A 15,117-nucleotide genomic window follows, 5' to 3' on the forward strand; every position below is an offset into this window, starting at 1 on the left:
ATTTCACCCTTATAATAATTTTCACTCATCTGACCTCACATCTAATTCATTAGACATTGTAAGTTTTTCTTTGATTTGTACAAACCAACCCAGAAGCTTTTTAAGTTTCCCTTCATGAAGCTTTAAAGGAAAAATCCCCCTAAAACACTAAAACAGTGGTTCTCAACGTGGGGTCCGGGGACCACCAGGGGTCCTTGACGGGGTTCCAGGGGGTCTCCAGCAAATTGATGAATTGTTGAACTTCAGCATTATTTCATTTACCAGAAGTTAACACAATTAGAGAATGTAGAAGAATGACTGTTATGATCATAGTTTCTCTGTTATCTCTCTACCTGCAATACAGACAGTCATGGGATTCTGGACAAAATCATATCTGACAATAAAAATATTCTCAGATTTGGGTCTGAGAGACAAAATCTCATCAAATGGGGGTCTGTGGCCCTAATGTGGACTAAATTAGGGGTCCTTGATATGAAAAAAGTTGAGAATCACTGCTCTAAAACACAGTTAAAAACAGCTGTTGGTGATGCACTTTGCATTCCTGGCTCCATTCAGTAGTTTGTTGTGTTTTTCTTCTTGGTGGATAACCGGCCAATCGTAGACGAGGTGACGTCACCTCCAGATGTTTCCAGCAGCTCCAGTGGAGTTTGATATGAGAAAATGTTTCAGGGTGTAAAACCTCAGCGGTAAACGTCAGGTTTTGGTGTCAGTCCCTCAGAATCAAAGAGCGAGGGCTTCTTTCTAGAGCCGCCATTTTGCACTGCAGTCGCTTCATCACTAAATAACTCCTGGAACGCACTGAACATCACAAACTGATGAAGATCTGAGGGGGATTTTTCCTTTAAGGCAGAAATGCAGTATGATTCAAATGGATTTCTATAAAAAAAAAAACCTGTCAACAAGTTTTCTGTCTAAAAACGTTAACGTGTTTGCTCGAAAACTGGTTTAATTTTTAAGTGTCAAAAGGGACAAAAATGAAGTTTCTGGAGCCACAGTGACCATTCATGCATTTTGAGGCATAAAAGACTTAACATATATAAGACCAGGACTGCAAACTAAGCGGGTAATTCAGCTAGTAGCAGGTATATGGACAAAATATGAACATTATGTATTGAAGCTACTAGTCAATCTACAAATATATGAATCACTGAATATATGAATCACACTGAAGAAAATACGATCTGGTATTGCTGTTCCCCGTAATGCTGGTGAAATGTTGAAGAAGCATCAAATTAGGAATGTCAAGATTTCATCATCATATTGCTTCCAGTGCGCTCTGATCTGAAGTCAAGGTTATTTTTTAACTGAGTTGTGCTTTTCACTGCATGGATTAAGTGTTATGAGTTCTCAGATCTCAGATATCAGATCTGCTGGAAATGTCTGAAATCATTTAATGGTTTGGGATACATGTGATATTTTGTGCGTAATTAATCATCTTTGTTTCTCTGCGAACCGCCCTTTTAACAACATTATGAAATTATCACGAGACAAAGAAAACATAAAATCATGAATCAATTTCCCGTCACATGACAGACGACAGTAACGACGACTTTGCTCCTTTTTCCCTCTTTCAGCAAAATAAAACGAAAAGCTTAAAAATCATTCGAATTTAAACGAGCTTGGTGTGAAACGGTAAAAGATGACGTTAATGAGCTCCCATGATGCATCTGGGTGAAAATCGGCAGAGATCGAGTTGAAAATGATTTACAGGTTCTTAGCTCCAAAACAGAGATGTAACAGCTGTTTACCAACAAGCTGTGGTTTGATTTATCAGACCTGGCCTGTGATGCATTATGGGAGAGAGAAATGTATAGTTTTAGCAGTCAGTAATAGTGGAACAAGAGCACCTAACTGCAGATAAAATGGCGGACCTCTATCGGTGACATCACATCACATGACCTCACAGTGGAAGTGTTTTTTTTCTCACAATCTGCATTTGGTTATGTTAAAGTTTGCAATTTAGCACACAGATTTTACAAATATACAAAGTTGAATTGACAAGAAACCTTTAAAAGGGTCAACGGCCTTTTTGAAATAGATTTTACACATATATGAAGTTTATTCATTAAAAATCTGTGTGCTAAATTGCAAACTTCACGCACATGTGCCGTCATGAGAAAAAAAAAAACAAAAAAAAAACACGAAGAAGAACCACTTCCGCTGTTGAGGTCACGTGACGTCATGGCTGCCGATGGACGTCGGCCATTTTATCTGCAGCTTGGCCTCCTTCTCATTCTTAAAGCAATATTCCACTGAGTTCTAACATGAGGCTTATCCAGCTCTTCACTTTATTTGAATGAGGCAAGAAAACAGACTGAAAACTGACTTTTAACACTTTTGTGAACAGATTCAACTACAGATCCTGCTGCTGCCATTTTCCATTCAAATGAATGGGAAGTAAAAATCTGAACGCTACAAACTCGTCCAGCTGCATCTGATCTTGGTGAGAAGTTTATATTCTGGTTTTCATGGCGGTCGAGAGCTGAATAACCCCCATGTTAAAACTACCGTATTTCCTCTAATATTGGCCCGGGCCTTTATTTACCTCAACTGCAGAGGCTACCAGACCTTTATTGGAAGCAGGCTTATATTAGAGACAGGCTATTTCTAATTCCCTCTGTTTGATAAGTATATTTGCTCATATTTTAGTACGAAGCCTCCTTGTTTTCTGATCTGCTTCTGTTGGGGTTCGTTAGGTAGCCGTTTTTTTGTTACTGCAATTCATTACCGATAATTACGGTAATCGACGACGGCACGCTCCAGAGACTTCCACCGGCCGAGCCGTCTTGTGGCATACTGCCATCTGGTGGCACTCGTACGTTACTACAAACTACAGTTACATTATATAACAGGCACCAGGAGTTTACCGGTATCCACCGTTGTTTTTTCCTTTGTTTTTCCCCGGCCTGTATTTGGGGCCGGCCTTTAATTGTTCGTGTCGACCACGGCCCCGGACGTTATCGGAGACCCGGCTTTTAATTGACTACCGGCCACTATTACAGGAAATATGGTAGATTATATTCTGGTTTTCATGGCGGTCGAGAGCTAAATAACCTCCATGTTAAAACTAAGTGGAGTATTGCTTTAAGGCCAAAGGGACAGACACTGCCTGCGGTTCTTAGTTCAGACGAAGATGTGGAAATAACGAGTGGGGAATGTTCTGGTTGCTAGTAGAAAACACACAGGCCTCTCGCAATTTTATTTGTCTGGAGCGGTTTGAAGCCTGACGACAGCCCACAGGTTTCTCCAGACCTCCGTTAGTTTGAGACGGAGGTTTTGGCCACGCATGATTAGAGAGAGAGAGACGCGTTCTCTCGTCCATCAGCAGCTACTGCCGAGGTTCCCTGGAGCAAGGCACTGAACCACAGCTGCTGCACTGGGCAGCTCCCGGTCTGAACGTGTTGAACTGCATGAATGTGAAGCAGGTGGAGCGGAGACGAAGAGCGCGACACTCTGTCGGTTTCCCCCGAACAGATAAAGTTTTAAAGATAGTTTTCACTTGAATCAGGAAGTGGGCAGGCAGTGGCGGTGAGGTTTCCTCTAAACTGGGTCTGCTTCTGTTTGTGGCTTCATGAGACGACAGCACTTCCCTTGTGAGAAACACCTTACACACAGCAGAGGGGTCACACACACACACAAATGCACACGCACACGCACACGCACACGCACACGCACACAAACACACACACACACACACACACAGCAGAGCGAACACATGCACAAAAGATCAATTCCCTCTTGGCTTTAGCTTCTTATGCATTTTTAAGCGTTCCTGTTCACAGGATCCAGGTATCAAAATCGCAACTCAAGCTTTGCAGGACAAATTATGTTTCCCATTTTGGCAAATGCAGAAAGAAAATAAAAAAAAAGGGCAGTGTGATTCTAAGGATAAAATCCAGGTCCAAGTCCTTCTCTACCCATTAACAGCTACCAGTAGATCTTCCCTATCCGGCTTCATTTATCCTGGTTTTCATGTACGCTGAAATGAGCAGCAGACCCTAACGACTGGGAAAATATTTTTTCGACAAAGAAAGTATATTTTCTGGTGAGTAAGGCAACGATAAAATGCAAAATTTTGGCGAACTGTTTGATTCTACATTCTCTCCCATATGGCATGTACTGCAGCTAAGATACTCACTCCCAAAATTACATATTTACTGTATTTTCTATGTATGATGTTTGTGTAGTTTATCATTATTATTATTATAGATTGTTCAGCACATATCTCTGCAGGGTTTCCTCTTATTTTGGGGATTTTTTTTCCCCACTGGGGTGAAACACATGCGCAGCAGAAATGCAGTAAGCATGGAAAACGTGGAACGATTTGCTGATTTGCTCAATGTAAAAGTTTTGTGTATCTGTTTTGTCATCATGATTTTTTTTTTGCTCTTTTTCGTTTGAGATGCAGAGTTTCCAGAAAAACCCCCTTGAGGTTTCTCGGTCTGAGTGGTTTGTCTGTGCAACTTCTCCTTTCTTTTTCTAGGTATTAATCATTTAAATGTGCAAATGAACAAAACCTAAGGATCCTAAATGCGTCGGGGTCGGTGGCGGTGGCGGTGGCGGGCGTGTTACTCGGAGTGGAGAGAGAGCGCCACTTTGAGGCAGCCCAGCTCTTTGCCCTGGCTGCCCAGGACGCCCTGCACCCGGTAGTTTCCGTTGGTGAGCCAGTAGGGCAGATCCATGTAGGGCAGGTAGAAGTCCGACTGGGGCAGAGAGTACGAGCCCTGGGGATGCAAGAAGAATAGAATAGACACATAAGAGCAGAAAAATAAAATAAGTAGACATGTACACGGACACACACACACACACACACACACAGTCATGAGTATACATCCATCCACAGACACCTGATCAAACAAAACAAAAAGTTAGAGAGTAAAAGTGTTTTAAGACGATTCTTAAACTCTTCCACAGTTAGGCTGCGTTCACACATAGTGTTTTTCCCCAACCTCCAGTCAGTCAGTATAAGCAGCCCAGCCTTGTTATCAGGTTTGAGCGGGAGACAGAGCTGTGAAAAGGACATGTTGTACTTCTGAATAATTTTACCTAGTGGAAGCATGTATAGAGAGAACAAAAGGGGGCCTAAAATAGAACCCTGGGGAACCCCACAAGAACTACAGGCAGGGGTGGAAGATGAGTTACCTACAGAGACAGCGAAACTCATCAGCTGCATTCCCCCAAGCCTCAACAAAATCCAACAAACAAACAAGCGTCGTAGCATACACATATAACACAAAGTAAGACATGAAGTAGAAGCAATAAAATACCATAAAAAAATAAAATACCACAACTAAAATACCATAAACTAAGAAATATGTACCATGGGGATAAAATCACCCACTATACCCGTCATATTGCACACTCCCTTAGATCTGACAAACAGTCTGCAGTGCCTCAGTGCCTCAGTACAAGAGTTCAGGAGGTGGACATTATTTTGGGAAACCTAGACGTTCTGGTCTTAATGCTACTGAGTCTTTTAAAAGAAGACAGGAATTTAAAAAGCTGGTTCTGCCCTGTGACTAGAAAATACCCTCATAAAAACAGTCATAATAATAATAATAATAGCGGTCAAATTTCTGTGTTACTAGCTTGTTGCTAGCTCCCAAAGATCCCTTCCCACCCGGCATTAACATACATCTCATATCCACATTTTGCCTGGATCTGATGGAGCTGGATTAGATTTACTATTTGCACGTCACTTGAATCGCTATTGTGTTATATCAAAAGTAACAAAACGGACATTTATCTATATGAGAACGTCACAGATTATGACTTTAAAGCAGACTCACAGCCTTGAAGGGGCAGTGGCAGGGCAGGCCGTAGGTGTGCAGCGGCTCGGGACAGTCCTGACCCGGCGGGACCAGCTGGTCCAGGAGGTCACAGGCGTCCGGATAGTGGCAGCTGCCCAACTCCTCCACACAGGGGATCTTCACCCAGAAACCTGCCACCTCCTTCTCCAGGGTCACATTCACCTGGTGGGAGGAGGAGGAGGAGAAGGAGAGGAGGAATTATGAACAGAAACAGGAGGAGGAAGAGATATGGAGAACGATTTGGAGGGTGGTGAGGCAGATCTTCACCCAAAATCCTGACGATGACTTCTCCAAAGATCACATTTACCTGCAGGGAGGAAAGGAGGAAGGGTGAATGAAAGAACAGATGAGGAGGAGGAGATGTGGAGAACAATTTGGAGGTTGTTGAGGTAGTTTCTCTGCTCTTCTCCCCTTAGGATCTTCATCCAAAAGATGGAGAACGTCAAAAATGGTGCATCATAATCAAAGGAAAGTAGGAGACACAGTAGGTAGAACAGTTTTGGGTTGCTGAAATGAGGAAAGGGAAGAGGAAAGTGGTGAATGATGAACCAAAAAGAGGAGGAGAACAGTTTGAGGTTCTTGCAACGGCTTCTCTGCTCCTCTACCTTTGAGATCTTCACCCAAAATCCTGACATCTCCTTCTCTATGGTCACATTTACCCAAGGACAAGGACAAAGAATGTGAAAAATGGTGAATCATAATCAAATGAAAGTAGGAGACACAGTAGGTGGAACAGTTTTGAGTTGTTGGAACAGCTTCAATGCTCTTCTAGCCATGAGATCTTCACCCCAAAATCCCCTCCCACCTCCTTCTCCAAGGTCCCATTGACCCGAAAAGGTGAAAGGAGGAAAAATAAATGATAAACAGATGACGAATTACATCATCGAGGATGGAAAATGGAGTCTGGATGCTGAAAAAGAACCATGAACTCTCAGTGAACTTTCCCTGAAAAATTAAAGGCATTATACCTGATATGCGGAGAGACAAGAAAGGGGGTAAAGAGTGAATGATGAATGAATGATTATCTGAGAAAGAGAGAGTTGTAAACATGGATTGAATAAAAACGACAATGTGCAATAAAAAGAAGGGTCAATAAAGGAGTAAAAGGTTAAAATAAACGAGGTTGAAGTGGGCGAAAAGAGAACAACGGGCCTGTATAAAAACGGAAACATGACAGAGGCTAAACTAAAAAGAAGAAATGCTCAGTAGAGTTTTGAGGAAGTGACTTCACACAGAGGACATTACCCTCTAGATACTGTCAACATCTACAGTACTGAAAACCTTTTTACATCAGGTCATAACACCGGTGACCCAAACTAACCTCCATTCTCTGACTTCCAGGGCAATAAACCAACTTTTTCATCCAAACTGACTGCTGGATCCAAGAATCCCCTCCTACTTTTACTATTTCACCAGCCGAACAAGTAGAAATTACTCTAAAAAGCCACATCCAAAGTTTACCAGCGTTTGGTAAATGGTTGGTGTTAATTTTCATTTGTTAAAGGATAATTCTGTTTATTTTTTTCAAGCTGAGGCTTATTGTCTTAGTTTTTGCCATCATGCCGATTGATTCTAATAAAAAAAAAATGTAAACACTTTATTTATAGATATTCAGTTTACAAAATAAAAAAAACAAACATTGGCAGCATAGAACAACCCCCCCCCACCCCAAGGCCTCAGTGGAGAAAATAAAATAAATAAATAAATACCTATAATATGGTTGCAGACAATTCCTGACATGTACATCGTTAAGCAGTGTTTAGAATAGGAACATTGCACAACATTATGCATCAATGAATCCAACTGGCTATCTCATCTATATGTAAGTGTGTAAGAGAAAATGATATCAAGTGAAGGGTAGGGTCTGCTTTCGACAAATTCCATAAAGGGGACCCAGGTTTTAATATATCTATCCCGGGAGTTGTTTCGATTATATCTCAATTTCTCTAATGGAATCATAGAGAGTACTTCCTTAACCCATTGATTTCTGATCAAGATTTTGTCGATTACTTACACTGTAGAGTTCCTCTCAGTTTGCAAGGAGCGCAGCAGGGCCGAGGGAAACTCAAACAGTCGAACCCAAAAAAAAATCCTTACACTGTAAAGGCTCTAAGATGAGTGTAGATCAGGTCATAAGACAAGCAACTCAACGTAATCTACATTTCTTTGACTTCCTGGTTGTTTCCAGGGAAAGAAACCAACTTTTTCATCCAAGCTGACTGCTGGATGGAAGAATTCTAAAGTGACTTTTACCGTTTCACCAGCCGAACGAGTTGATTAATGATTTATGATAAATTAATGTAGGGCTGCAACTAATGATTATTTTCATTGTCGATTAATCTGTTGATTGTTTTCTCGATTAATCGATTAGTTGTTTGGTCTATAAAATGTCAGAAAATGGTGAAAAATGTGGATCAGTGTTTCCCAAAGCCCAAGATGACGTCCTCAAATGTCTTGTTTTGTCCACAACCCAAAGATATTCAGTTTACTGTCATAGAGGAGGAAAGAAACCAGAAAATATTCACATTTAAGAAGCTGGAATCAGAGAATTTTGACTTATTTTTCTTAAAAAATTACTCAAACCGATTAGCAAAATAGTTGGCGATTAATTTAATAGTTGACAACTAATTGATTAATCGATTAATCGTTGCAGCTCTAAATTAATGGTTAGCTGCCTCTTAAAGTGGCTGGTAGAGCAGACAGAAGTACCAGCCACAGCCAAAGTTTACCAGCAATTGGTAAAATGGCTGATGTTAATTTGGTTTCTATTTGTTAAAGGATAATTCTGTTTATTTTCAACCTTAATATCCTAGTTTTTGCCATCATGCTGATCGATTCTGATCAAAATGTTGTCGATCACTTCAGTGTAGAGTTCCTCTCTGTTTGCAAGGAGCGCAGCAGAGCCGAGGGAAACTCAAAAAGCGATTAAAACACACACACACACCCTTTCAACACTCACACAGCACACGTATTTAAATAGCTGTGGGTCTGAACAGTTATCACACAGCTTATCAGTTAATAGTTCATTTAATATTCTTTGGCACTGCTCACACACTTCCTTGTTCCCTCTTCTGGCGGCTGGTGGAGCGTGGCAGTGCCGTCTGCAGCCTGGAGCTAACGGAGTAAACTTTCTGCTTATATACAATAGTTGAAATAAACTTTCTGCTTATATACAATAGTTGAAATAAACTTTCTGCTTATATACAGTAGTTAAAATAACATATGTAACACCTCAGTATACTCAAGCTGCAGGCAACCGATATTCAGAAAATTGGATATAGTCAGGTCACATTGCAGTGAGTGTTACTGTGTTTTAGGTGCTTTTGGGTTTTACTGTTTGAGTTTCCTTTGGCCCCCGTTGGCGCTCTTTATGTCAGTGGTTCTCAAGATGGGGTCCGGGGACCACCAGGGGTCCTTGAGGGGGTTCCAGGGGGTCCCCAGCAAACTGATGAATTGTTAAACTTCAACATTATTTCATTTACAAGAAGTTAACACAATTAGAGAATGTAGAGGAATGTCTTGGGAGTTCTGGACAAAATCATATCCGACAATAAAAAAATTATCTAAGATTTGGGTCCGAGAGGCAAAATCTTATCAAATGGGGGGTCTAATGTGGACTAAATTAGGGGCCCTTGATATGAAAAAAGTTGAGAATCACTGCTTTATGTTGCTCTACAGTGAAGTACATTTTGATCAGAATCGACTGTCATGATGGCAAAAAACTAGGAAAATAAGGCCCAGGTTGAAAATAAGCAGAATTATCCCGAGGTTCGCTATCTGAGCTGTCCCGCTGCAGAACCCCACCCATCTGGTTTGGTTAAAAACACACACAACAAACAAAGGATGATTCACAAATTCAGTTATATCCACACATGATTTATAGCAGCACTTTAAAGCCTTGATGTGTGGGAAGGTATAACAACATCTACTGTTAAATCACTGAATGATTAACAGCCAGAGAAGCTGTTTATGACACAGAAGCAGGCATCATAAACTCAGTAGGCCTGTTTTAGGGTTTGTTTTGAGGGTTTATTGATGATGTAAATAATGTGATATGAGACAGAGTTATGTGTGAACTTTGCTGACACACACATGACTATACTTTGGGCTGGAACCCAAAATGGATCATAAACCTACTTCTGGAGGGTGGCAAGTAAAAGAAAAACAAGTCATGATAGATCTTGTGAGCCTTGCTGCCAGGGTGAGAGCAGATTTGGACCATTTTCTTTTTACGTTTATTTATCCAGAGAAAGTTGCATGTTCTGTTTTGGCACTGCTGTTTCATATTCATATATTTCCACACGTTCACTCTGGGAGCTGCACAGTCACAAGTGCCTTGCTCAACGGCAGCTCAGCAGGTTTTGTTGAGGGATGGGAGAGAGCATTTCTCAGTCTCTTTGGGATTCAAACCAGCTAAATTCCTGTCACAAGCCTGCCAGTCTAACTTCTAGTCCAGTGCTTCTCACGTTGGTCTGGTCACGAGATAATTATTTGGCGGGTCAAAAGATGATTTATGGGATAGGATATAAACATATTTATGCTGTACAAATCAGTATTATTATGTCCATTTTTCCTGATTTCTCTTTTTTGCTTTTCCCTTGTGAAATACTGAATAGTTTTCAGCCTCTCTGCCTCCTCTGATAATGAATCAAATGAAACGACCTGAAAAAAGGAAAATCATTCTTTGTTCACCAATCTTTACTTATGTTTTACCTATTTTATCTCTTTCTTTCTTTCTTACTTTCTTTCTTTCTTTTCATTTTAAATAGTTGTGGTGTGTGGCCCTGTATTTTTTCTGTTTTATGTGGCGCATTGGATTTGCCTTGTGTCTGAAATGAGCTATATCAATAAAGTTTGCCTTTGCCTCGCCTTGTCAATCTGTATATCACTGTTGTCATGTGGAGTCCTCTAGAGCTGCAACGATTAATCGATTAGTTGTCAACTATTAAATTAATCGTCAACTATTTTGATAATGGATTAATCGGTTTGAGTAATTTTTTAAGACAAATAAGTCAAAATTCTCTGATTCCAGCTTCTTAAATGTGAATATTTTCTGGTTTCTTTCCTCCTCTATGACAGTAAACTGAATATCTTTGGGTTGTGGACAAAACAAGACATTTGAGGACGTCATCTTGGGCTTTGGGAAACACTGATCCACATTTTTCACCATTTTCTGACATTTTATAGACCAAACAACTAATCGATTAATTGAGAAAATAATCAACAGATTATTCGACAATGAAAATAATCGTTAGTTGCAGTTGCATAACTCCAGTTCTGGTGATTTTCATTTTTTTTTAACTTCACTTGAAGGATTCAGTGTTGCTCTTCCACACTTGGCCTTATGAAACCCTCTCAAACCCCTTTGGATAAAGTCAAAAATACTTGGCGGTCAAGCTGAAAACAATACTGCTTTTCTTAGTTCCTGAAAAGTTCTGGAACATTCTGGAGATAAAAGTTTTTCGCTCGACCTCGTGACGATACGCAGCCTGTGACAGGAGGAAGCATCTCTTGGTCTGAAGAGTCTCAAGCCTAAAACCCAGAGGGCCGCTGCTCTCGCCCGCCTCCAGCCTCCATTTTAAAAGCAGGAGAACTCCACAGAGACTGGTGACTGCAACTGTTCATGTTGCTGATCTGAGGCTCACAGGATCAGAGGCAGATCCAGACACGTCTGTTCCCGCTTCACTGCTTCACATAACCCATATGACCGATAATAACCCCCCCCCCACCACACACACACACACACACACGCTGCAGACAGAGGGCCGAACCGCTCTTAACAGCCCACTGCTGCTTTCAGCTCTCTGATGGTTTTGAAAGCAGACAGTTAAATGGGCAATAAGGAAGATAATGCACTCATAGTACAAACAGACCATAATATATCTGCAGGGTCAATAGTGTTGTTGATCAATACCAATGAATCAATCAATACTTCGTCAGCTGCTTTCTGAGATTTCTGGCTTTCAAAACTCACTTTCTGGCCTGGACTCTGTTTTGGAACAAACCAAAAAAAAAATCTAGAATATAGAAATATGTAACCACATCTCTATTTTTTTTGCATAAATTATTTCTCATAGTGAAACATTTTTCAGCCCCTAGGCTTCCTGTAATAATGAATCAAGTTTAACAGCCTGAAAAGGAGAGGAGGAGAAGATATCTGGATGGCCTGCAAGGAGTCACTTTGTTTTTAGGGGCAACAGAGACCCAACCACACTCAGTTTACCCTCCTTTTTATCTGTGGAATAGATTTTACCTCCTTTTTAGGCTGACATAAATATTTAGGACATGAATTCATAGTACTGGCAAATGTCTCTCACATATATAGGGATGGGAGGATATAAGATTTTTATCTTTTATCGCGATAAAAACACTCAAGATGATTTTATCTTGGTGAATTTCCATTATCGGGATAATCGTGAATATCCTCACATGAGCATAAATATCCTCACGAGTGACTTGAAAAAGCTGTCTAGCTCACTAACGTACAGTCCTATTGATTTCCTGATTTATTTTGAACCATGTGAATGCTTGGATATCAGGTTGATAGGTAGATTCTTTTTATTAATGGATTTTTTTTCTCTCATTGTGATTACCTGCTGGGTGTTGGCGAGAGTCTGAATCTGTCCTTGTTTGTTTTTCACTAAAAAGGATGTTCACAAAAAAAAAGATATGTGTCCTGTGATGCAATAAAAATGTTTGTTTCTTAACAAAATGTAAGGTAAAGTGATTCCAGTATGTTTTAGAGCCAATTTAAGAGTTTTAAGCATATTTTGATGATTATCGGGATAATATCGTGAATTGCAATTATTTTGGCCAGGATAATCATGACATGAAATTTTCATATCGTCCCATGCCTACACATATATTTCTCAAAACAGTTTCCAAAGCTGTTTTAATATGATTTTCTGTACCATGCCATGCCATTATATCACACTGAGAAAATGTTATGGTCATTTGGGTTTGAACCAGGCCACTCTCTCTCTCTCCTCGCTGTCTAACCCTGACCCTACAGGCCAAAATGGAGTCTCAGTCTACTCACAGCCAGTGGAGAAGCTAATTCGACGGAGGTGGATCCGGATGCGGCGGCGGTCAGGTCTCCTGGGATGGTGATCGGGTCCGGAGACAGGGCCAGGGTCTTCAGCACCGCCGGGGCGTCCGGCTGGCCGCAGTTCTTCCAGTCGAATCCCGAAATCTGTCCCACCAAGCAGACGGTTCACAGGCTGAATCAGTTAAGTCACTCTAAAGGTTACTGAAGGTTTTACGCTTTAAATTAGTTAACTCACTTTAAAGGTAAGTGATGGTTTACGCTTTAAATTAGATTCCTCACATTAAAGGTAACTGACGGCCTACAGTTTAACTTAGTTAATTTAATTTACCTTAAATTAGTCTACACCGTATTTCTACAAGAAATACAGAAATCCTATAAGAAGTTTTAGAATGACACTATGCAAATATCACAACAAAACTATAATACCATGCAACTGCTACAGGTAAAAAAATTATTATAGCCTACCAAAGAAAATGAATGATACCATAGAAGTAAAAAAAACAAAAAACATTAAGTATGATAAGGAGTACCACAGCCACAATTTAAATTCCTGTATGAATATTATATCAATATTACAGTGATACTATAGGGGATAATGCCACTATAAACTAAGTGAGTACCACACACATAATAGGTCAGTAGCCTGCAGTAATATTATAGTGATGTTATAAGAAATTAATAAAGTACCATCAAATCACTATAAAGTCACTATTGAGCACCACAGACACTATAGACTACACTATAGACATTATATATCCCTATAGGAATATTATAGGAATGTTATAGTGATACCATAGGAGATATCACAGTGAATAGACTATTATAAGCATTGTGATACCATAAGAGGTACTGCAGTGGTTAAAATATTGTAGAAATATTATAGTGATACCATAAAAGATATTCTAGAGAATAGAATATTTTTTGGAGTATTACAGTGACTTTGTAAATACAGATATTACAGTGAATACAGTATTATGGGCATATAATGGTTCTAATAAGAGAAGCTGTAGTGAATACAATATCATAGGGAAATTGTGGTGTTTTTTTCCCTGTGTGTGTGTGTATGTGTGTGTGTGTGTGTGTGTGTGTGCACGCGCAGTGGTGGAAAGTAACTAAGTACATTCACTCAAGTAGGTACTTAAGTACAATTTTGAGGTATTTCAATTTTATATAGTATTTCCATTTGATGCTACTTTGTACTTATACTCTACTACATTTTAGAGGGAAATATTGTACTTTTTACTCCATTACATTCATTTCACAGCTATAGTTACTAGTTACTTTTCAGATCAATATTCAATATTTAAAACATTTGATCATCTTTATAAAATAACTATAAAATAGCATTGTTATAGATTAGACTACCCAAAAGTATAGCTAAATTGTTCAGATTAGCTTCACGTTGACAACGTTAAAATGCTGCTTACATGTACATGTATGTCAATAAATCAGTATTAATATTCCAATAATTTATGAAAAATATAACTCTCTAAATGGGGACAGTTTGCATAATGAGTACGTTTACTTTGATACTCTAAGTACATTTTGCTGCCAATACTTATGTACTTTTACTTAAGTAAGATTTTGAATGCAGGACTTTTACTTGTAATGGAGTATCTTTACATTGTTGTATTGCTACTTCCACCACTGTGTGTGTGTGTGTGTGTGTGTGTGTGTGTGTATAATGCTGCTGTAATTACATGTTAACGGTGCTTTCCTCTTCTTACCTTTGCATTAGTCCGGCGCGTCTTTCTGGAGTAGGACTTGCAGGTTGCTGGCATGATGAAACAGGCTGCAGCCAGGCTCAGTGTGACCGCGAGCACCAGATATCTCCTCATGGCTGTCGGTGAGTTTAGAGCCCGAGCGGATCGAACCGGGAGAAAACGGAGGAGAAAAAAACCAGCTGTGATGACGTTGACTACTCGTTAACTCCACGACGATCAAACCCCAACTGATTGGATCAGACTGAATGCCACCCCACTGTTTCTGACTGTTGAGCAACGTTACTTCCGTGTTTACCAGTCCAGTCTGTCACATGACCACTCAGAGTCAGCATGTCGATGAGTCACGTGCGCTGTTTCTGTTGCCTCGCCTCAATTGTAATTTAAAGTGAGTGTTATTGGGATTATTAGTGGGCTGCAAGCAACCATTTATTGATTTTATTTAACTATTATCGCTAATTAATTCCACATATACAATCATGACGGAATGTTCACAGTAGATGATGATGATGATAATAATAATAATAATAATAATAAT

At 39.9% G+C, this 15,117-nt stretch overlaps 1 protein-coding gene across 1 annotated transcript; it reads right to left on the bottom strand.

Moving 5' to 3' along the window:
• Positions 1-6: 6 nt before the first annotated feature.
• On the bottom strand, positions 7-14,836 carry gm2a (ganglioside GM2 activator). Its single transcript, XM_071522377.1, has 4 exons — positions 14,586-14,836; positions 12,850-13,002; positions 5,790-5,972; positions 7-4,724 (listed from the first exon to the last, which is right to left on the bottom strand). The coding sequence occupies exons 1-4, from the start codon at positions 14,694-14,696 to the stop codon at positions 4,569-4,571; spliced, it is 603 nt and encodes a 200-aa protein (XP_071378478.1). The 5' UTR covers positions 14,697-14,836; the 3' UTR covers positions 7-4,568.
• Between the last annotated feature and the right edge of the window lie 281 nt (positions 14,837-15,117).

Source organism: Centroberyx affinis, unplaced genomic scaffold (assembly GCF_046629955.1).
Source record: "Centroberyx affinis isolate AG114_WGS23_722 - 3 ecotype Tasmania unplaced genomic scaffold, CSIRO-AGI_Caff_v1 ptg000979l_1, whole genome shotgun sequence".
Classification (NCBI taxonomy): Eukaryota; Metazoa; Chordata; class Actinopteri; order Beryciformes; family Berycidae; genus Centroberyx; species Centroberyx affinis.

What these genes read in the sequence shown, in the direction of transcription:
- gm2a (XM_071522377.1), bottom strand. Translation starts at nt 14,696, where the DNA reads ATGAGGAGATATCTGGTGCTCGCGGTCACACTGAGCCTGGCTGCAGCC. An exon ending in AATTAGCTTCTCCACTGGCT is followed by an intron (nt 5,973 to 12,849) that starts GTGAGTAGACTG and finishes TCCTCCCACCAG; the next exon opens with GTGAATGTGACCCTGGAGAA. An exon ending in GCCACTGCCCCTTCAAGGCT is followed by an intron (nt 4,725 to 5,789) that starts GTGAGTCTGCTT and finishes TTGCATCCCCAG; the next exon opens with GGCTCGTACTCTCTGCCCCA.